The following is a 24,457-nucleotide window of genomic DNA, read 5'->3' as shown; positions in this document are numbered from 1 at the left end:
GGGGGAGGTGGGGTTTCTATTTTCTCTTTTCTCTTGTGTCGGGTGGTAAGGTTCTAGACTCTATCCGTAACCCATGCTGTCTTCATCCAGGCCACTGCTCTTCCCGGCGCAATTAGCAGGCTGGGCTTCCCGGGCTGTGGGAGGGAACCGTGCAATAGAAGAGTTGGAGGCGCCCTCAGATGCGGGACCCTTCTCTGAGAGCTACATCCACAGACCAGTTCTTTTCCAGTGAGCTTTGCACAGCTTCAGAGCAATCTCCCCTCCTTCCCCCCCCCCCCCCCCTCCATCCCAGATAGGTAGCAATTCCGCCAGAGTCACTCTGTTCACCTCGGTGCCATCCCCATCACGCCCCAGAACCCTGACCCTCCCGGGCTTCCACTCATCTCCAACACCCTGCAGATTCAGGACTTAGGAAGGAAGTCTGACTGACCTGTGACGGGATTTAACAAACTCTTTGGGAATTTTGGTTCCCAGGAAAGAATGGCAGTGAGCCAAAGCGCGTTAGGGACCCAGTCAGGCAGCACAGAAAGCAGGAAATTATAAAAACATAAAGATCACTAACTTATGTGACCCTGTCTACCAGGCTGGGACTGGATATGAAGTGGGAAGAAACAAGTTGCAACCAAGTGCTATGTCAAAAAAAGACGCTAGCTCAACAATGGTCTGTTTTCCACTGACCCTATGGCTGAAGACACCCTTGACTTTCATCTGAACACATTCTGGTTCATCCAATGTTACATCATCAGGTAATAGAACTATAACTTTGCTGTGTCCTGTAACTTTGTACTCTCTCTAGCCTTCTAAACTTTACCTTCCTGTTGCTCTTAGCAAAATTGGCAGACGCTATAAAACACCATTCAGTAGTTCATTAAACACACATCTATTATGGAATTTGAAATGATTCTAAATTAATTATACAACCCATGCTGAAACTTACACCTAGTGATAAATGTGTGAAATTTTCTGATCAATATTAGGTAAGTCAGTGATAGATAAAACCCTGTGTTTTATGCTAGGAGAGGACCATGTTGGAGACCAGCCAAACAATGTTTATGCCATGATCTTAAAAGCAAAACAAAAACCTAGCCTTTTTTTTCTTTTTAAGCCTAAGTTTCATCTAGGTATCTTTTTGACCTATCCTTTTTAAAGGTTTTCAAAGTTTCTTGGGATGTAGCTCAGTGGTAGAACACTTGCTTAATATGATAAATTCAATCCTCATAGTGGAAAAAAAAAGTTTTTTTAAACTACCCAGTAATGGTTTCAATAAGAATGGCCCCATAGGCTCGGGTGTTGGAATACTTGGTCTCCACTTGGTAGAACCGTTTGGGAAGAATTAGGAGGTATGGTCTTGATGGAGGAGGTGTGTCACTGAGGTGTGTGGGTTTTGAGACATGAAAAGGCTGTGCCATTTCCTCTGTGTGTGTCTGTCTGTCTCCAACTTGCAAATCAAGATGTAAGCTCTCAGTAGTTCTTGCTACCATGCCTTCGCTCTGTCATGATGGACTCTAATCCTCTGAAACCATAAACCCCAAATCAAATGGTTTCTTTGATAAGTGGCCTTGGTCACAGCAATAGAACAGTAAGATGTACCTATTACTTCCACCTTAGAAGTGTGTTTTTTCAACAAAGGTTTAAAGTGTTCATGGAGGGAATATAATAGAATTAATAAAATATGTTAACCTAAGTTGTGCATCAAAATAACTTCCATTTTATTCCCTTACAGGTTAACAGATATGGAGATCTCCTCTAGGATTTGGAGAACAGTATCAATGGGCACTAAAATTCTTGACTAGATTTGAGAAAGGTAAAAATACCAGGACTTTTATAGGAAAGGGGACTCTGTAATATTATACTGTGGATTTTTTTTTCAATCTAAAAGCTATCACCTAGTTATTGTGCCTTTCTGGGAAGCCAAGGAAGAGCATATAAACTTATGCCCAATCTGAAGCGTGTTAGGAGAGAGCTAAGGATTTCTAAATGTTATGATATTTATGTGTTAAGATGTGTTAAGGTGCTTAGGGGATAGTTAGAAACTAACCCTACTGACCACCCTGAACAAAAGCCCTCACTGCATCAAGGATTTTTGAATGTAATAGCTCTCGTAAGTTTTGTGGACCTCCCATGAGTATCATGAGCTCCTTCCTATAAACGTGGGAAGTTGAAGTTCAGAGCCTAAGCACTTAGCAACTTGTGGTGTCAGAGTCTGGATTTGTATCCAGATGTTACTATGTTCTTTGTAACATCTACTCAGTTGCCCATAACTGAAAAGTGGGTGATGGGCGGAAGCACCATGATACCCCAGCCGACATCTGAACACATTCCTAACAGACACAGGATTTTTTGTTGTTGTTGTTTTGGTTTTGTTTCGTTTTGCTTTGTTTTTGCTATACTTACCACAGTACTCAGTCCCCTTGGGGTACTACTACATATTACCATAGACTAGGTGATTTATAAAGAGCAAAAGTTTAGTTTTCATACTCATGGAGGCTATAAGTCTGACCCACATGCCATAAGGTTTGGTTTCTGATCAGGGCACCTTTCTAGTATATAGACTGCTTTTTATGGCTGTGTTCTCAGGGCAGAGGAGATAAATAAGCTGCCTGCAGTCTCTTATAAAGACACCAATCTCATTGGTGAGGTCTCTGCCCTCATGACCTAATCACGAACCAGTTTTAGTCTGTGACTGTGGAGGAAGGAAAACAGTCATTTGCAGTACTTAGCAGCAAGGAAAGATTTAGTAAATGTCTCTAAACTGAATTACTTTGAATCTGATCTTGTCTGAATGGTTGACATTTAAGCAAAGGATCCGATGAAGCATAATCTATCATGGGTTTTCCAAGGAAAAGAACAGTAAGGACAAAGACCTTGAGACAGGGCAGTTCTTGGTTGTACCTGAGGAAAATCCCGGAGATTGATATGATTGTGCCTAAGTGGACAAGAAGATAGCTGACAGGAACATGCTTGGAGAGGAAACCATATATGGCCTCAGCCACTCAAGGTTAATGCCAGGAGCACATGACAAAAGAGTGTGACACATCATAGGGGAAAAACTTGTTAGAAATAATGGCTTTTGGAAAACTAGAACCTGCCATGCTCTGGACCTTCATCAGCCCATTTAAGGTATTACTTAACACTTTGACACTGCAGGGTCTTTGGTATATTCTAATTTTTACATCAAGAAAAAAGTAGGAATATTACATATCATGCTTCACACATGCCAGGGATCAGACTTCACTAGGGTGTCCCTGATTTCAAAATCTGCCTTTTTACATCCTTGCACATTTTCTCATTTGAAGACAGAGGTTTGTGAATGCAAGTGATCAGATAATTATTATGCATTGCTAAATAACAGATGTTTTCTAATATACATATAGTATTAAAGTGTATTGTTGGACACCTATTGTACCAATCACTTGACAGACTGGGGCTTCAGTTCATGAGTTCATGCAACATGGACTTTTGTTTGTTTGTTTATAAAATTAAATTTTACAATCCTTGTTAAATTTTCACAGGTAGATGGACTATAAGGCAATTGCCCAACAAACTGCTGAACAAGTTCTAGCTTACAATCAAGACATATATGGTTGGAAAGTCGTTAAATCTGCAGTAAGAAAACAAGTATTTTTCAAGAGTTTATTTTTCAGTGAAAGTTTACTGTAAAGATGTTTTAAAATAATATGTTCTTTTTTAAGCCAGAAAAACATAATTTTACTTTTGTTTTGTTTTTGGTTTGGTTTGGTTTGGTTTCTATGTCTGACAGTTAATTTATTTCTGGATTTTATTTCCCCTTTGAGAAAAAGGTAACTGTTTCCAGCAAGGCATCTAGAATATTCCACGGAAACCTGTGAGTACATTTTCCCACTTACAGTCATTGTTTTAAACTCAGTGCCATTACCAAATCTGGAAGTTAATACCACTTCATTAAGTAGAACAAACTATTTAATACTAACCAGAAAGTGATGCATGAAATCATGTGCTTTCATAATGTAGAGTAATCATGTGTTGTGCAGCAATTTCCAGACAAATAAGTACAGTCAGAAGGTAAAGCCTTTGCAGATTTAGAACACTTCACTGGAATGCACAAGATCCTAGATCTAAACACTAGAAAACTATGTCTATGTATGCAAAGAAGGTCCTAATTCACTAGGATAAAAAAAGTTTTGCAAAAGCAAATTGACATTTCTTGCCAACAGTAACATTTTTATGATGCTTGGAATCCTTCACTTTTCTCTCAAACCACTAAAAAGATTTTCCCCTTCAGTTTTTTTCTCTTACTCATGAATGCAAATTTTTCCCTATAAATTGCTTTTTAAGCATGACATTGAGAATCAGACTGTTTCAAATACAACTAAAGTGTTTGTAAAATGAACACCCTGACATATTTTAAGTGTTTTTGTCTTGTTTTTATCTTATTTTGGTTTTAGGGGTTCATTTATAGCTCTTGGTATCACATCTGTTCCCTTGGGTCATTGAATTATGGAGAAAACCTTGGCCAGTTTTTTAGAAATTGCTCCTTTGAAATCCTTTACTTTGCACATCTGGCTGTTGGTGTGGTTTTTGTGGTTGTTGTTTTCTGTTTGGTTTTCATCTTTCTGAAGTTTACCTGTGTTTATATCCCAATTTTTGTGAGTTTGTTGTTGTTGTTGTTTGCTTTTTTGGAGATAGGTCTCACACAGCTTTTCCTGCTTTAGCCTCCTGCGTGCCGTTTTTTAAAAAAAAATAATAAAGATGGAATGAGTTTGTCTTATTTATTTTAATACATTCCAAGAATGTAATTCTTTCTTCTGTTGTCTAAGCAATAGATGACCCTAATAATGGTAATTCATAAAAATAAACGTGTGTGTAGAGGTATATTTAAGCCCAGGCATACTAGAGAAATAAAACCTATTTAAGGTTTATCTTGACACAAACTAGAATCTAGAAAGAGAGTCTTAGTGGAGGGTTTTCTAGACCAGGTTGGTCTGTAGGAATGTCAGTGAGGTTGTCTTGATTACTTGATACAGGGAGACCCAGGATGCTGTAGGAAGCACCCTTCCTGTAACCTGCTTTTGTCACAGAAAATTTTTCTTTCACATTTAACAAAGACAGTTTTATCTGTCATTGTTTGTAGCACAAGTCACTATCCAGTTGTTAGACCACTCTGAAAACAGACTAGAACAACAACTCTTGTTAAATATTGATAAACTTCTGGAGTCGAGAGACCTTGACATTACTGTTTATACTAATATGTTAGCATCAGTGGAAAGAGAAAGAAAGAGAAGTAATCTCTGGTTATGGGTGTCAGGTTGTTAGATGGCTCCACACAGGCATGGGAATAGAAAGGAACCAAAAAGAGAAAGAGGATGCAATAGAAAAGGGTTCAAGCAGTAGGTGGCAGTATTGTCCTGCTACAAGGCCTCCTGAACTGACATAGCTCAGGATGGCAGAGTGGGAGGTGGGGGCTGGGCGGGGTTCCATGATATGATTTGAAAGGGCTGGTGGACAACGAAAACCCTCGTTGTCACACGGTGAGGAGCCGCTGGTGGCTGTATGGTGCTCAGAGCACTGCTTCGTTCCACAGCTCACCTTTGTTTATTGTCTATTTGTGTTTCTTCCTGAGAAGGATGTCTGCTCAGTTTGTTGGCATGCTTATTGATTGGCAGGGAAGGTTTTGGTGTTTAATTTTTGCAGATTTTTTGTTGTTGTTGTTTCTTTTTTGTTTTTTTTTTTTTTTTTAATAGAGCCTGGGTTTTAACAGCTTGAAGTTTAGCTAGCCAAGATTCTCTCACTCCGTGGGCCGCTGTACACACAGTTGCTTTCCATTGCTGTGAAGAAGCTGTTTCATTGCATGTCAACTCTTATGGCTAATTGCTCTGCTGCTAGGGTTCCATTCCAAAGTTTTTTTCCTGTACCTGAGTCCTGGAGTATTTTCCTCGACAACTTGCAGAGTTTCATGTCTTACATTAAGGGTTTTGATCTAGTTTTAACTGATTTGTGTTCGAGGTGAGAGATATAGACCCGATTTCACTCTTCTGCAGGCTTAAAGTCTGCTTTTCCAGCACCATTTATTTAAAAGGCAGTCTTTTCTCAAGTGTATGTCTTGATTAATTTTATTAATTTAGATTTTATTACTCTTTTGGTTAATTTAGCTAAGAGTTGGTCGATTTTATTCTTTTCAAACAACCAACCTATATGATTAATTTTCTGCCTTGTTCTTTGGAGCAGAGCCCCTGAGCTGCTGAGTCATTGACATTTGCTAGTGCATTTCAGGGGGTCACTTCTAGTCTCCTCTTGCACTTGGTGTGCACATGGTGCCTGGGTTTGATCACTGTCTACTCTGGACTGTAGTGGGGGAGGAGTATTGTGAGCCTCTGTTTCAGATTAGCATGCTCTCCTCTGTCACTTCCCTAAGCTCTGCTGCTTCAGCCTGAGGTGATGAGCCAGGTGCAGCACTGCCCAGTGAGCACTGGAGTGCTTACTGTCCTTTCCTCTACAGTCACAAGGACAGAGCTAGCTCACTGACCATGTTTTTAGTAAGACTCTATTTTTAGAACAGATTGGAGAAGGGTCATTGGTATCAAGCTTGGATCCATATAGAAGCCCCGTGTGACCAAACATGCAGAGACATGGTAGCTGTTTACTAGTTCCTCGCTGTTACCCTGCTGTCGCCAGCATCTCTCAGTGGAATATGTGAATGGCTCCTGTTCTCTGTTCCTGGTCAGCTACGTCGAATTGTTCACTCAGTGCCCAAAGTGAAGTCTTCAAATATGATTCCGTGTTTGACACTCCCCTGTATAAATCCTCTAAGGATTTCTTTCACATCTAAGATAAGATCCAAACATTGTATCATGACTTCCAAGTCACTCTCGGCCCCTCATACCTGTCACTTCATGCTCTTCCTCTTGGGTTATATCCACAAGCAGCCTGTTGTCAGATGCCCTGCACTGAACCTGAAGAGCCTTCATAATCCTTTTTTGCTTAGCATACTTCCCATATCTCTCCAAAGCTAACGTCAGCTCTGATCATGAGGTTCTCAGCTTCACAGTGGCTTCTTCACAATGGCCTTCCTGCCTACCAGGCTAAATGGTCTCTTGTGCACACACTCAGTCCCTCTTTAACTATTCTGCTTCTGTAACCTTCACAGGTGATGCTATATGAAATACAGTTTCTCATTCTTATATTCTTATATATGTCTTATTTGAATATGAAGTGGTATGAACAGGAACTTGAATAGGAACGAGACTAGAAATACGTGTTTTGTGGTATGCCTACACTAGAATGCTGCCTGTCACATAGACACATGTAAATATTTACTTAGTGAATGTGTGGGCTTTAGCTTTATAAATGTAACTGCAATATAAAAAGGTAATCTATATATTTTACTAGGATTTGAGCTTTTTGTTACTAATTTGCTGGGTCCCAACCTTTCCCCGTCAGTTACTCTCATTCTGTGAATTATGGGATGATCACTATCAGCACTATCAGCACTATTTGCATTATCTTTCTTAAACCCTGATGAAGACAATTGAGATTTAATACATTTTACAACTAACAGTGCTCAGAGTTTAGAAATCATAAAACAACAAAAGTAATGGATAAAGTTACTGGGACCCAAATGAAAAGCCCTAATTTAGTATTTATCCTGGTTTAGTATCTTTGCAAACCATAAGTCCTAAAAGGCTCCCTGTCAGAATCATTCACAGGGCTGGAGAGATGGCCACAGTCATTAAGAGCACTTACTGCTCTTCCAGGGGACCAATACACACTAAGCACCCACATCTGGTAGCTCACAAGTGCATTTCTGTCCCGCTCTAAGAAATTCCATGTCCTCTGCCTCTGGGCATTTGCATGGTACACGTAAACTCATACAGGCACACACGCATAAATAGAAACAATAAGTGACCATTCACAGGGTATTCATAAGACAGTTTGAAAACTATCACTTACGCTATGCTGCCTTTCTACCTTATGAGTAATTTATGGAATAAAAGTTAAGGTATTCAGTGGTAAGTTGTATAGCACTCTTTCAGAACTGGAATTGGGTTTAAACTAGGACATTTCACAGAGATTTTTTTTTCTATCTCTAATTCACAAGTAAAAGAATAACAATAATGCTAATGGTTCAATAGTATCTCATAGTATTATCATAAATAATTGTAAAACAGACTTCCAAATCTCGCAAAAAGAGCTTTGACATGTGTTCCTCCTCTTTCCCCTCCATGTCCCTGTACTTTCTAGTGTGTCCACATTCGCTGCTCTTTCAGTGAGGGCCTGGATTCTATGGCTGGCTGTCCACCAGGATGAAGTACATGAGAGTAGAAAATAGATCCTGTGAAGTACACTTAAATAGTCTGTCTGACGTCACTTAGCAAGACTATTAAAGACTGTGTTCGTCAGCATCAGTAATTAATTTCAGAAAAACTGCTTTATGAAAGGAATAATTAGGTATTATTGTGTATAGGTTAGAAATACAAAAAGTTAAATCTCTGTCATCAGAGTTTCTGACCTTGCCGGAGAGACATTAGGTTTTGTTGCAGTACATGGTGGTTATTTAGGTTTATTTTTCCCCAGGATTAAAACTAAGAAACAATCTCAGTCAGTCTGTCTGTCTGTCTGTCTGTCTGCCCCTCTCTCCCTCTCTCTCTCTCTCTCTCTCTCTCTCTCTCTCTCTCTCTCTGTCTCTCTCTCTCTCCCTTCTTTCTCTCTCTACCCTCCCTCCCTCCATCTCCCCTCCCTCTTCAAAACATTTTTCATAATGAAGGACATTAACCGTACATTAGAATCTCAGAATATCTCATAAAGGAAATTGGGACCAACTAAGCTTGTAAAGAAAACTTAATATATACAAGAAAGTTGTCTCAAGAATTCCTTATCTGACCAAATCATAGAAGCCAGTCAGATGCAAGGGCCCATGCCTGTAATTCTAGCTTTAGCATTTGGGAGGCTGAGGAAGGAATTGCTTATATTTGGGGCCACCCTGAGCTTTATAAAAACTTTCACAGTCTGGGCTACATAGTTTGACCCTGTCTCAATAAATAAAAAGCAAAGTTGAGAGTAATAGTTCTCCACACACGTGATTACTATTCTCTCTATGTAATAATGACATTTTGGTTCTAATCACACTTTCTGAAGAAATTTTAATTTTTTTAGAGACTTCAAAGTTTTAAACCAAAACATCTATTTTCTTTCTTTGAAAAAAAAATGCAGAGTAAAAGTGTGGCGACAGTATTCTAATTTCTTTTTCAGCTGGCAAACGGCTAAGATTGGATTTGAATACATTTCTCTCTTGATACCTTAATTTCTTGGTAGATAACAACCTACAAAATTTAAAAGTTATTGTTTATAAAGATGTAATCACAACACAGACACACCAGGGCCTAACATATGCTGGAAAAGTTTTCTACCATTGAGTTATATCCTAAAACTATCTTTATACTTTTTGAGATAGGATTGCACTAAATTAACCAGTCTAGTATAGAACTTACCTTCTGGCCTAGACAGAAATTATATATCATGATTCGCCTGACTGCTCAGTCCCCAACTAGCTGAGATCACAGGCCTGTGCCATCAGGCCTGACTATAAAGGTAAACTTTGAAATAATGACTGTAATGTTTATTTAAATAAGCTATGCTATTTCCCACTCAATATAATGTATTGAATAAAATTGTAAAACATTGTATAAAATTTGATTAGAATACGTCTATAAAAGATTTTGAAATACAAATGAATTTTGTGCTTAGACTTAGGTCTCATAATCAAGGTCTGTCATTATATATACGCAAATGCTCAAAAGAATCCAAAATAAAAGATATTCTTGGTTCCAAGTGTTTTAGATATGAGATACTTGATTGCTTTACTGTTCTTTGCTATTTTTAATTTCAATACCAGTATATTTTCTGCTTAAGCTAAAAGTTTACATTTACTTTGATAACCATAGGTACCGTATTGAAGGAATAATTCCAGAATCAGCAGCTCATCTCTCTGATTTCCTCTACAAATCTGAACACAGAGTTTCATGGGATAAATCATTGAAAGGGTTCAATGTGTTACACAAGATTGATTCGGTAATTTTCTGTTTAATAGTAAATAATTGTTTACTATGTTACTATATTTTGATGTCTTAGCTTATTGAAAACTGTTTAGTAGCCTTTTTTTAATGATAGGGTTGGGGATTGAACCAAAGACCATTCCCATGCTGAGCAAACACTATCACTGAATGCCCCCACACAACATATACCACTACTTTCATTACAATTTAGTTTGAGCCAGATCTCACCTAGTTGGCCAGGTTGCTCTCAGCCTTTGTTGTCTGAGAGATAGAATTGTAAGCATGGACCACTACCTGAAATATTATGAAAGCCTTAATATATCCATTTTTAATAGTCAAGAGTTAAATGCCAATTAGCCTTGTTCTATTTGTAAACAAGCATCACATTCCTAATATGATAGTCTCGTGTTGATATGTTCTTATGCCATGAGGGAATTAAACTTAGCTATCCACATGTGTTATATGGAAACAAATTTAAACATGCCTTGTTGAAAGGAGTCCAAAATGATACTGGGAGAAAGGCGTGCACACAAGTGCTGCTCAAGGAGGCCAGAGGCACAGCATCCCCATGGAGCTGTAGTCACTGTAGTTGGGGGCTGTCTGATAAGCGTTCTGGGACCAGAACTTGGGTCCCCTGCAGGAGCAGTATGTGCTGTTACTCACTGAACTGTCTCTCTAGCCATAGCTGTGGGGGACTTGTTGCTGCAGTTTTGGTTTTTAAGAAGTCCACATGGTCCCAGTACTCATTCCACTGCCCATACTGGCCTGGAACTGAAGATTCTCCTACCTCCTTGATGCTGTGACTGCAAATATCCTGGCAGAGTTTAGTTTGTGAATATGGCATTAGAAAGCATGTACATGTTGCTATGAACCATAGAACTTCAGAAGAAACAGCAGGTACTGCTAAAAACTAAAGACAGGGACTGGAGAGTTAGCCTCATGGGTGATGGCCATATAAGGACCTGAGTAAGAATTCCAAAAACTCATGTTATGGGGGTGGAGGAGGGCAAAGTAGCAACTGTAACCCCTGAACTCCACAAGGGAGATGAAAAGTGAGAACAGGAGAAGTCCCAGAACTCATGGGCCAGCTAGCCTGTATACACAGTAGCACACAACAAAAAGGTCTTTCCTCAATCAAAGTGGATGGCAAGAGTCGACAGCCAAAGTTGTCCTCTAACCTCTACACATGCACTGTTGTAAATACCACACCACACCACACACACACACACACACACACACACACACACACACAAAGCAAATCAAAACTTTTTTGAAAGACTCTGGACAAAGTATGAATTAATGAAAGATGATTTTATGGCAGCACACATACTAAAATCCATATAGAGAACATTTTTGTGACTTCTATTTAAGCATGACATGCAAGCTCATTAAGTATTTTGTATTTTAAAATATGTACAATCCTAATGTAAATAGTCAAGCAAAATGAAATACAAAATCACATGTCTAAAGATCACCAATTCTATAGTAATGGTTACTTATGCAAACAACAAAAACAAAATTTTAAAAAATTGTAAGAGAATTATTAGTACATTCAAAGCATTCAATAAGGATAGAAACACCAGAAAGGATTTTAAAGACAGAAACAACTCTTCAATGAAGCTCAAGAAAACAAAACAAACATCTGATTAAAACAAAGAAGTCAATTTAGGATATTAAAATGAATTTCAGTAAAGATATAGAAACATTTAAGTGAACTCATGAAGATATTGAGACTAAAAGTGAAGACTCAAAGTCAAATGAAACACAATAAAAAACTAGAGTGCATCATACAGAAGACAGACAAGCAGAGCTGAGGATAACGTAGAAAAGTTGAATCATTCAGTTTAATTTTTAAGTGTAAGTGGAATGTTTGAGGTCTCCTTCAAATTATGGGCACGGAAGGAGAATTCCATGTCAAAGGCCAAGAAAATACTTTCAGTGAAGTCATAGAAGAAAATTTCCTGAGTCTAAGTAAAGAGATGGCTATCAAATTCAGGAGGCATATAAACCACTAAGTAGAACCAGAAAAGAAACTTGTCGTATAGTATAATTAAAGCATTAAGTACATGGGGTGGGTGTGGGGAAGTGTATTCAACACAGTGAGAAAACTCAAGCTGCATGCAAAGATAGTGCTCTATGAATAACAGCTGATATTACAATGGGAACATGAAAATCCAGAGGAGCAGAATCTGAAAGACCACAGATGCTAAATCAGATTAGAATGTCCAGCAAAATTTGCAGTCACAATTGAAGAAGGAAAGGTATGAAATTGGTGAGAACGGTTGTGGAGCTATCAAAGAAATCTAAATGAATCTTGGGTGGCTTGTGATAGGGCAATAGCACGAGGAATCATAGAACTGAAAACACAGTTTAGAGATGGAGTCGACAGAGTTCTACAGATGGAGTTCTACAGAGGAAGAATGAACCAAAAATGAATTCTAACAGGATTTTGGTGACTGTTAGACAACTAACCATATTTTAGAAAACTGTTCAACTATGTACTTAAAATGGGTGAATTTATCATTAACCAACACTGAGTCCTCTGGAAGGCTGAGGACTTGCCCTGGTGGCCAGCCTGGGGTTCATGGTGCATCTAGGCCAGTTTAAGCTACATATGGAGACTTTTCCTGAAGTGAACTCTAGGACAGTGGGTAGATGTAGCTCAGAGCACAGACCTTACCATATCAGGCCCAGGGTTTGATCCCTAGCACTGCAAAACAAAGAGGAAAAACACTTTTGCTAGGGTTTCAGCTGATGTTAACATAAAAGGAGTAGTATACAGCAATGGAGAAGACAGACTAATTTTTGTGATCTGATAACTGAGTATTTATAAACTTCTAGATCACTGGGTCTTTTGTTCTTCAAGTCTTCAAAATAATCAAAAAAACAAATGCCTTACATGCATGGTCTTCATAGTATCATAATTGGACCTCTGTAATTTTACTTGTTTTTACTAAACTTATCTTAAAGTCTAGAGAGAAAAAGCGGCTGTAGGGAATCTCTGAAAGATAAATCCATCGTATCTGTAGAGAGAGCTTATGTTCCTATCCTCAAAAAATTAAGAGTAAATCATTCCATGATCTTTTCGTTATTGGAGCAGTCAGTTTGAGAAACAATGTGCCTCACTAATAAAAACACATTTGTGAGGCTTTTTCTATCACCATTGTGTAGCACCAACCATAGGGTCTGTTAGCACTTCAGCAATGTCTGCTTTTATTGCAAGTCAGTAGAAAAGAATGCTACATTTGACACTAAAAGGCTTAAAAAACAGTCTGAGGTCATGTGAGTTGCTCAAGACTCCTAGGGCAAATATGTGACAAGAACTAGGATTTGTTCCCAGTTCCTGTCCCTCCTAGTCAGTGTTCCATAGTACTTCTGAAGGTTATTATTTCACCTTCTTGTTCATATTTATAGTATATGACCTCCAGAGGTGTTATCTGCCTGTTGTGCAGCCCATGGATGAGGGAAGAATTGTTACTCTTAAAGACATATGTGTAATACAGTAGGCAAATGAGGTAAACAGTGGTATATCATCATGAATCATGGACTAGGAGAAGAGGGCAGAATACACAGGGCAACATGAGAATAGATTAACCAGAGGCTGTGGGAGGCAGGCTTGTGTTGCTAAGGTGTTTTGTAGCAGTCTTCTCCAAGTTAAACTCTTCCATCTTGGAGGGAAATTTCTTGAGACATAGGATGTAAAGTGAAGTGATATTTTATGACAAGATCTTTACAAGGAAGTGAAGCAACAGGATATTCTAGAGGAAGGCCATTCTTTAGGTAAGTTTCATTAGGACAGGAAGTAATCAACTCAAAATAGTTTCCGGAAGTCCCTGAAACTCAACAGATTCACTAGGCTCCTCCTTCCTCATAAGTATGTGACAAAGACTGCAGAGAGTCACTCAAATAAGCAAGCAGAGAACTGTCCAACTACTTTGGAGAAACAAGGACCAGCCAAGCAGCCTAGAAGAGGCTCAGATAAGCTGAGCTACCTGGAAAGGACACTCTCAAGCTCTGAGTTCCTTGCAGGCTGTGCAGTGAGCTCCTGGTTTACAGCTTTTATGAGCTGTCACCTATGCTGGGGTGGCTTTTGTAGTGCAGCTGTCTTTGACTCATTTGTGCTCTGGTAAGTAGCCTCTCTCCCAAATTCCTGTAAGTAATCCTAATAAAACTCATTGGTTCATCAAATTGGACTTGCTGTATCCTTACATTGGACTGCCATGGGTTCCCTTTCTGGGATGAGCAAACTGGTATTGATGTCTCCCCTGGAAACATCTGTCATGCAGCACAGGCCATCAGAGAGCTGAAATCACTGAAAGGGATAGGTGGTGACTGGGTCATTTAGTGAGTATGGCTGTTGGACTCTGGGAGATCTTGCTGAAGGCACAGAGTTGGAAGAGTTTGCAGTTAAGCCACTCTAAATCCAGTTTCACCAGATGGTTTTAACACTGGTCTTTAGTTTTAGGTCTTATGCTATAAAGTGCCAAACCAATATATTTTCCAGATTTATTTTATCTACCTAACAGAGACAAAATGGGGCTGTGCATAAGTCAGAAAACCTGTGTGCTAATTCTAAACTACTTACTAGCTGTGCATGTGATTTAATCTCATGAACCCCATCGTCTTCATCTACAAATAGATGGTCTTTTTATTCCTTGCTAAATGTTGTGCACTCATAATTGTGACCCTAATGTTCTTTTCCACTAAAAATGCAGACTGACTTGGTGATACTGGCTTAACACTTTTTTTAAACCTTAATTTTATTTTCTAAAAACAAGCTAAACATACATGATGAAGTTCTTTGGGGAACAATAAATCATTCACATTAAGTAATTCTTGCAATCTTTGTGATTTGATTTGTTGCAGGACACACGCATATGCCACACCATTACACAAAGTTTTGCCATGGGCTCAATTTCCCCTAGAGACTTTATCGACTTAGTACACATCAAGCACTGTGAAGGGAACATGGACATTATCAGTAGTAAGTTGAAACATTTTGCCCATGTTTTAGAATTGCTATGTATCATTTAAAAATTTTGCCTTTAATAATTAGTGTTAATAGTTTAGAAGAAACTATATTTTCAATTCTTTTTTGTTGATTTGCTTGTTTGTTTATTCAGTGCAAACAAAAAGCTTGTGTCCTATACACAGGCCAGGTATTTTACCACCCCATGAGGTGCTGTTTAGGAAAGTTCCTCCTGCACCTTTGCAGTATGAACTGTGAACTTAATAAAGGTAGATGACCGTGAGCTAAGATTTCAGTGTATACATTTATAATTCTATGAAACAAAGGTAGCTTTTATATATAACTTTATACTTTGCTTCTTTAAAATAGGCATATATATATATATATATATATATATATAAATTCTTATACTACTGAATATAAAATATGAAAATATTGAATGAATGGTGCTGGATGGGTCATTCCTTAGATGCGCTTATATCTCTTCTAGGGAATGTAAGTTTTGATATAACTGTACCCTGCTCTGCAATAGTGTGACTCTGTGAAATGCAGCTGTGTCATCATTTGCTACCTTGTGTTACTGACTCAACCTTCTCACATCATAGCATTTGGACTCTGAAAGTTTAAAATCATGTTAAAAGTACTTTAGCAGGGTAGTGGTGAAGAGCCCAGTTTTCCTCTTGAACTTGATTTAATCTTATCATTTCTATCAGGGTGTTTTCTCTCTTGTAAGCTACTCAGGGATAGACAGTGACGCTGTGCTATTACATCCCATGACATGTAATATCTTAATATGGGATGACTCCAGTATTCTCTTTCACAGACAAAATTTCTCAGCCCTCTAACTCAAAGCCAGTTCTCTAGGTCTCACAGCAGATCATTAAAGATGGCTGTTCTTGGTGTATACTTGTTTTAACCATTGTTTTCAGAGTTACAGCATATGCAGTGCTTTCAGAGCCTACTGTACAGATTTTTGCCTTTTCAGAATTGTAGGTGTATAAGTTTCCACATTTGAAAGCAAGCCATTTGGGACTTTTATTACTAGTCAGAAAGGAGGTAAAATAGCACCTACATTTTTAGCTCAGTGACAGTTCTGTCATAGACACATGAGGCTCTAGGCTCTATCTCAGCATAGCAAAATAAGTAAACAAATGAGAATATGTCAGGTTGGGCATGATTGAGCATGCCTTTAATGCTAGCACTTAGGAGGCAGAAGCAGGTGGATCTCTATGAACTTGAGGCCAGCATTGTCTACATAGTGAGTTCCAAGCCAACTAGGACTACATATTGAGACCCTGCTTCAAAAAAATAATAAAGCATGATATAAGCTTAAACTAGCAACTAGAAATAACCATTCATTTTTTGAAACAACAAAGCTAAATTTTCTGTAAGAAATTTCCACTGAATAAATTTTCAATGAATAGTCAGTTTTCTTAGTGTTTTTAAAGCTCCCTGTGCACCTTGCTTTGAGGTAGACGTTGTATGTGGTCTCCCTGGGGATAAAGCTGAAGTTCAGAAACTAAGCCGTGAAAACATTGATTGACATAGCTAATAAGCTACTGGATCTTAAAGTCCTGTCTTTCTGGTTTCCAAATTCATGCCTCACTAAAGAGTCAGACTTTTTGGTGAACTGTTAAGATTTTTTAAAAAAGAAATAGAATTATAATCTCCACATTTTAAAAGGGAAACTACCTTATTAGTGCTTTGGGTAATACCACCATGCCAGTGTACGAGGCTCTGTTTAGAAAGTGGTTCAAAAATGGAATCTTCATCCAACCATATCGCCCTTTGCACCCCTGCTTCGCTATGCCTTTTGCATAGACGTTGTTAACAATCTTTTAGGCAAATCTATATTCTCTGGTCTGACATACACTCTCAAACTATTTTTAGAAAATATATAATTATCATCACCATAATCACAGTCACCTCCCTCTTTTCACTGCAGCATATATATCTTGCGGCATAATTAATTACTGAGGCAAATTCTCCTAAGTTTTAATTACCCTTTGAAATTAGCACATGAAATTAACAGAAGAGGGCATTTAATGTGTCTCAGTAGTCAGCTATTTTGTGGAGAATAAACGTATTAATCACAGCCAGTGGGTCCCTGACTCAATAATACAATCTCTCGATGTGTGGCTCTTTTGTTTCAGACCTCAGAAAGTAATGAAATGATACTTTTGAAGAATTTTCCTTGTATAAAAATATACAAGCATCTTTAGGAATACTAGTACAGAGATATGTACACTGTGAAACTAGTATTAACATTAAAGCCAAGTGTTATCATATATCTTATGCTTCTAGAAATGATATTTTTTGTCTCTGTGATTGGGTCTCACTTCAGCTTTTTAAATCACAGCTAGAAGTGTGGACTTCCCAGGATATCCTCCATCCTCACACTATGTCCGTGGCTACAACCATCCCTCTGGCTATGTATGTTCACCTCTGAAGGAGTGAGTATTCTTTTTATTTGTTTATTTTAACAAGATTTTTCACTTCAACATATGATTTACTTCACTCACCAGTAGAAATATATACCAATATATTTTGTTAGAAGAGAAAAACTGCTCCTAAAAGCAATTTTAAAAATAACTTTTTATATTTGTGTCTTAAATATAAGAATAAGAATATATGCAAGGTTTCTAGTCATAATGAAACACACAAATGTTTTCCTATAGCGAAACCTCCCTCAATGTTTATTTCTCCACTGTAACGGAGTTTTTAAACATGCATATATGAGAAGTACTAAGTGTACTTAGGCTGTATCTGTGTGCGCATCTAATAATTAAAGAAGGGGTCGTGCATTAGAGAAGTAGGAGGAGTGGGGAGGACATCAGAGGAGCTAGAAGTGGAATGATGGAGATACAGTACTCCTTATTTTCATGAACAGTTATAAAACAAAATAAAAATTAAAAAATAAAATTCCCTGAAAATACAGCGCGTACTTATGAACCATGAGTATTTTATCCTGAGTGAATTATTTCCCTGGGATCACCTGCTTTAAAAAGATGTCTACAGAATGAGACATCCAATAGGGATATTCAGATCAAAACTGCCAAAATCAGAGTTGAGGTACTGCCGACAGGTGCTCACGAGATAAAGTGATAATGTAAATAGACTCAGAAAAGTGCACATTGCACACATGCGTATATAGCCACATATTTATTAGTTTTAATTTATGCTAAGTTATTCCTCATTAAATCAATATTGATACATAAAGTGAACATGAAATTTGGGATGGTGAAATATAAATTTGTAAGTGAAACGACATATTTGTAGTTTTAGTCCTGTATGCATCACTGCTTTTTCTACGGAACTGGGAAACTTATAGCCTGCTTTACACATTAGTGGACGGTCGTTGCTCCTCATGGTTGTAGTAGGAGTGACATGCTGTCTCTCCAGTTATTTGTCAGTTTTGAATCTGTGGCCAAGATCTTAGGATCCCTACCAGAACAAAACCAAATGAAGGAGGAAAATCAGCTCTTGGCAGGAACTCTTATGGTGTTGCTAGCTCTGTGGGATCAGACTCCACCTCCCATCCTGCTAGGATAATGTTACAGTCCCGTTTTCAGAGACTGGAAAAAATGCTGACAGAAACCATGGTCTTCCCTGCAGTCTAACATTCTAGACAGCAACCACTGGTAACTGAGCCATGCAAACACTTGTAAAACACACTACTGAAGTACTCTCCGTAAGCAGCAGAAAAGCTTCCTGATGTGTGTGACCCCATAGTAAACTCAAGTAGAGCTTTAGGACTGACACATGTAGCCTAAGCTCTTCACAGGGAAATGCAGAGATGGTGACACTCCCACAGTCCGCTACTGCAATCTTACAACCATTCAGTGAAACTCTGTCTGCCTTCATATTTTCAAGTTGACATAGAATTTTTCATATGTGAAAGGTGAATTTTCTAGTATATCCTAAATACTGATGTATTTAAATGGATCTCCCCTTATGAGCCCAATAGAAACTCTATACTTTGACAACTCAAATCCGGCATTACACTGCTCGTTTCAAAATGCATAAAGCCATGCCCACTATTGCACTGAGCCTTTGAATCACTCCTTTCTTCTTTCAATTTGCACTTAAAATTATTCCTCTCACATGATAGCTTGCTAATGGCATAGATTTACAGCTTTGAATTTTAAAAACTAACCATATAATTTTCTATAAAAGATAGTATGACTTAAAGTTTTGAAATGTGCTTTCTATGACCATAATATATAAGAATTAAAACTGCATGTGTGTAGCTGGATGTGATAGTATAATTTGTAACTTAGAACCTGGGCGGTGAAGGCAGGAGGATTGCTATGATGAATTTAAGCATAGCCTAGTTTGCATAGTGAATTCAAGGCCAGTCTGAGATGCAGCTCAAAACTCAGTCTCAGAGAAGAGGGGAATTATATAAATATAATACTGGCTTGGCTTGTCCAGTTTCAATAGGATAGTTTTCATTTTCTTAATATATTTTGCTTTGTTATATTTTGTTGTCCCCTAGAAACCTGTTCTTTGATAATGAGAAACATAAAGGGAATGGATCCAAATGGGAAAGGAGAGGGTGGGGACTGGGAGGAGGAGAGGGAGGGGAAATATAATCAGGATTTATTGCATGAATAAATAATCTATGTTTATAATAAAAGGAAAAAATATAAATGTATTTTACTAAAAACTGCATACATGCAGGAACATATTATATAACTTTTATTCCCCTGTTTATTTATTTTAATAGAGGCAGACATTATATTTCTTGTTAAGTAAATAATTTACATATAGAAAAGTGCTGTGTAAAGTTTATAAATGCTACATAAACATAATTAGAGCAGGTGTCATGGGAAAAGAAAAGGTCTTTATTCTGGGGGTTGTGTATCTGCTCAAAGAATTAAACAACAAAAGGAAGAGGTACTTAAACTAAAATTTCAATGTATATTGTGACTACTTAACATTGTATAAGGCTGTAAATTTTCAATATATGCTCTGACTACTTAATGTTTTATAAGGATTTGACCTCAGGCCAGTCTCTGTTCTCCTCCTTGAGTTAACTGTCTTGTCATATCTACTGTAGAAAGAGCCCAAGAAAATTGATTTAAGAACCTTGCCCTTTATAAACTTGCCATCTTATAAGATCAAATTAAGACTGCTTTATCTTTTGTAACTCTTCATTCACTTACAGAAACCCAGCCTATTCCAAGCTAGTGATGTTTGTCCAGACGGAAATGAAAGGAAAATTGCCTGCATCGGTAATTGAAAAGTCTATGCCTTCCAACTTAGTAAGCCTCTTCCTCAATGTGAAAGATGGCATAAAGACACACAAAATTCCACCAGTCCGTGCACGCCACAGTTCACACACATCTGTACACAAAAAGAAATAAAGCCATTCTGCCATTAAACCATAGAGATCTCAGACAGCACAAACTACTAGTAAGTGTAGTTTGTTACTGCAGATTACTCCTAAGTCAGTGTGAATAAATCTGTTATATGTCTCTAGACACTAACCTTGTACAGAGTACTTAAAATATTTTGTCAAAATAAGAACTTCACTGTACAAGAAAACTCAATTAAAATATAGATTCTAAGCTAACGTAACATTAAATAATGTACAATTAATACACTTTGACCATCTGAGCATGCTCTGCATTCAGATCATAAAGAAGGAGATACATTCAGTAGTTAGCATTAATTAGAACTTAATTAACTATTCATCTGATAGTGACAGTAGGCACCTGTGTAATCCCTGCACTGAAGAGGCAAAAACAGAACAAGCACAATGAGAGTAGCCTGAGCTACACAGAGAGAACCCGTGTCAATAAATAAATAAATGAGTTAGAATATATTTTTTAAATTATTTTTTTACTTCACCTACTGCTTAAATTGAGAAGTATGGAAAGGACGAACATAAAAATTCCAAGATTTCCACTAGGGAGCTCAGAGTACAGCTTAGTGGCAGAATAATTGCCTAACATTTAAAGAGCCTGGATTCCATCTTTAGCACCAAAAAATGATAAGAGTTCCACTCCAGTAAACAGCCAATGATGTTTATCTGAAGACATACTGTGTTTCCCCTGTGCATAAACAAGGAGGAGCAAGGTGGTAAGTCACAGGCCAGGTGTCACTCTGCTCCTTCACTGCAAATCACTGTCCACTGCCACCGGGAAGGGATCACCAAGGGCAGACATAGAACTGCCACATACATCTGCCATGTGGGTCCCTCAGTGCTCTGCTTTCTAGGGAGATCAGACCACCCAGCTCCTATACTAATTACAGCCAACAGTGCTGCTGCCTTCTTAACGGGACCCTTAAGTAGGATCCATAGGTTCCACGACCTTTCAGAAAGCAAACAACATTGGAATCGTACTTCATACTGACAGAGAGTCAAAGGCACTTCAGTGAAGGACAAACAGTTGCCCAACAAATGATACTGGAGCACTTGGATAGCAAGAGGCCTTCACCTAATCATGCACCATTCCTAATAACCACCTATAATAATGAACACAGACACAGACATAACACCCTAGAAAATACCCCTAACCTACAGCTGAGCGGGACTCTTACAAAGGGAAGGTGGTCACCAAAATGAAGGCGCGTGTGCTGTGAGAGTCCCTGGGAAGAAGGTGAAAAGACAGGTTGGAAAATATTTGCAAGATACTTCTGACAAAGAACTCTTACCTAAAATATACAAGAAGCTTTCAAAATGTATAATATAAAAACAATCCAGTTAAAAAGTGGCCAAAACCAGTGCACTGAAAGGGATCTGTAATTAAAAACAAACTCAAAAAAATATGCAACATTAGCCATTAGGTAAATTCAAGTAACATTCAAGTTGAGGTGTCAGCACACTTATCAGAATGACAGAAGGTTTTAAAACAGTTATAGGATTGGGTGTTGTCATACAGAGAAACCGTGTCACATTTCAGGTAGAAGGGAAAAGCATGACAGCGTCTGGAAGAAGTATGGCGTGGTTGTAACCAAACCTGCTGAGTGTTGTCTAGACATGAGCCTGCCCCATGGAAGGGGAAATGTTCTCGAGAGAACCTCTGCAAGTGTGCACAGCAGCTTTATTTTTAGAGCTCCAGCCAACAACCACCCACCAATCTGCAGATTCTTTGATGAGGAAATGAACTGTGGTTTGTCATAGATGACATAGTGCTAAGCAAAAAAAGATGGCACCATTTTCTTTCTCTTCATTTCAAAGAACTCCTTCAAGTAAGTTTTGTTAGCGCTGCAATAGTGGTTGTGAATTCTTCTAATCTGTTTTTAATCAAAGATTTTCTTCATCCCTCAGTTATGTCCAATAGGTTTGGTGGGTGTAGGAGTCTGGGGGCCGCCGCCGTGCACTACCCTTCCCCGCCCTCTTCATTTTCCATTTCTGCTTAGGCATCCAGGCGCTTTCATTCCGAGGAGCTCGCCTCCATGTGTAACTCCACCTCGTGTGTCTCTCTTGCAACTTTCATGTTCTGAATGCCTTCTCTGTCCAGATAGGCTGCCATTGAAATGTTTTACTCTAGTAAGCATTGCTTTTGGAAAGAAGTGTTTTACTTTCCTGTATATTCATGATTGTTAGAGTTGGCATTTTCATAGTTTCTAAATGCCTTGAGAGCACAGCTTGTACCTCTTTTATTAATTAATCATTATTCTTATTGGAGTGTTGCAGTTCTTCAGGATTTAGTTCTTTGATCAATTCCATTAGTGGGACACTCCAAAGATATTTTTATTTGCCTTACATTTTTCATTTCCAGTGTTTACATTTCGTTTTCCTTTTTACTCCTCTGTCCTGATGAACTCCTCTGTCAGATGGAATGTACCATCGGGCTCATCTTACTGCGCTGGCTGTGCTCTCAGCATGCCTTCAAGAGTTGACTTTCTTTTAATCATATTCATTTTCTGAGATTTCATATAATCTACATTCATGGCCACCATTTCTGTAGGCTATGAGTTTTAGAGAACAAAGATTGTCCGGCTGTTATGTTTTGATTTGCACATTTGGAATTAGGTTGCACATTTGGAATTGCTTGGTTGAGTTCCTTAATTAATTTTCATCTGATATTTTTGCTCGCCCTTATTCTTTCAGAGAAATTTGCATTATTTAAGGAGTACCAGGTTATTGCTAACAGCTTATAGGTTGGGGATATGGAGTGTTTGACAGGGTATGCTGAGCTCACTGGAGTGATTGACAGGGCTGGAGTCTCCTGGAATGTTGTCTTCACTGAAGCAACAGGTAGCACTGATTCTTCCTGTGCTGTGCTTACCTGGGCAGTAGGTGGAGCATCATCTTCACCTCTGCCTTCACATAGCTAGCTAGAGAGGAAGAGTGTGCACTACTCCACAGACCCCGTTCCCACAGCCCTCAGCCTTCATCAGCTCAAGGCTGCTCCACTGAAGTAGTGACCACTGGGAGATCTCAGCCTCCAACCAGGTATATCAGGCTGAATCTTCAGACTAAAAGGAAAGAGAAACTTCTCAACAGAGACAAATAAACCACTCCTCAATAATAGGAAAACAAGAAAGGGTAAGAAAACGCCAAAGTCAACAAAATGAAATAATACACACTTTCCAATAGTAACTCTAAATATCATTGGTCCCAGTTTTGCAGTGAAAAGGCACTAGTGTAATGGATTAAATGCAGGATGTTTTTATTCTAAGAGACACACTTCATCATAAAGCAGAGGTGCTACTTCACTATTTTTCTATCCTTTTGAAAATACCATGAGCAAAGCACTGTATAGAAAGGAAGGTTTCTTTTGGGCTTACAGTTCTGAGAGCATCGCCTCACCAAGGGGAAGCAGTGGAGTAGGCAGAACATGGTTGGCTGGAGCAGGAGCACTGAACCAACAACATCAAGCAGGGGGCTCACTGGGCTAAGTCCCATCCCCAGTGACATACTTCTTCCTTCAGGAATACAACTCCTAAGCCTAGCCAGTGTCCCCAACTGGGGACTGAGTATGCAGATGCCTGGGAGTCTATGAGGGTGACATCTCATTCAAACCATCCCACCAGGAGTGAAAGGACAGGAAATCATGTTCCAGGTGACTTAGAACTAGGAAATAATCACTGTCTAATCGCTGACAAAAGTGACTTCAATCAGAAAAGATAAAGTCACTTCATAATGACTTAGCGAAGAACCCATCAGAAGCACATGGCAGTTCCAAACAGATAGGCATAGAACATAGGCGTACCTAATTTTATAAAGCAAATATTATTAGAGATAAGATTAATCCCTGCATAGTACTAGTTTGTGACTTCAATACTCCGTTCTCATCCAGGCAAGAAAATAGGTTGGGAGTTCCTGAATGAAATGATGTAATAGACCAAAAGTAAAGGTATCTGCAGAATAGTTCATACAGATACTTGAGAATGCATGTTTTTCTCAACATCTAATGAAACCCCCCCCTCTCTCTCTCACACACACACACACAGAGAGAGAGAGAGAGAGAGAGAGAGAGAGAGAGAGAGAGAGAGAGAGAGA

General features: G+C 38.5%; 1 protein-coding gene across 1 annotated transcript; it reads left to right on the top strand.

The window, feature by feature from the left end:
• Positions 1-120: 120 nt before the first annotated feature.
• Positions 121-20,521, top strand: Stard6 (StAR related lipid transfer domain containing 6). Its single transcript, XM_028774299.1, has 9 exons — positions 121-228; positions 584-746; positions 1,724-1,804; positions 3,513-3,606; positions 3,795-3,844; positions 9,918-10,044; positions 14,895-15,012; positions 17,357-17,450; positions 20,168-20,521. Exons 4-9 carry the CDS (start codon positions 3,517-3,519, stop codon positions 20,364-20,366), a joined length of 678 nt encoding a protein of 225 aa, XP_028630132.1. The 5' UTR covers positions 121-228; positions 584-746; positions 1,724-1,804; positions 3,513-3,516; the 3' UTR covers positions 20,367-20,521.
• The last annotated feature ends 3,936 nt before the right edge of the window (positions 20,522-24,457 follow it).

The sequence above is a fragment of the Grammomys surdaster genome, unplaced genomic scaffold (genome assembly GCF_004785775.1).
Source record: "Grammomys surdaster isolate TR1022 unplaced genomic scaffold, NIH_TR_1.0 239, whole genome shotgun sequence".
In the NCBI taxonomy this organism is placed as follows: Eukaryota; Metazoa; Chordata; class Mammalia; order Rodentia; family Muridae; genus Grammomys; species Grammomys surdaster.
This window is presented reverse-complemented; position numbering and strand designations above follow the sequence as displayed.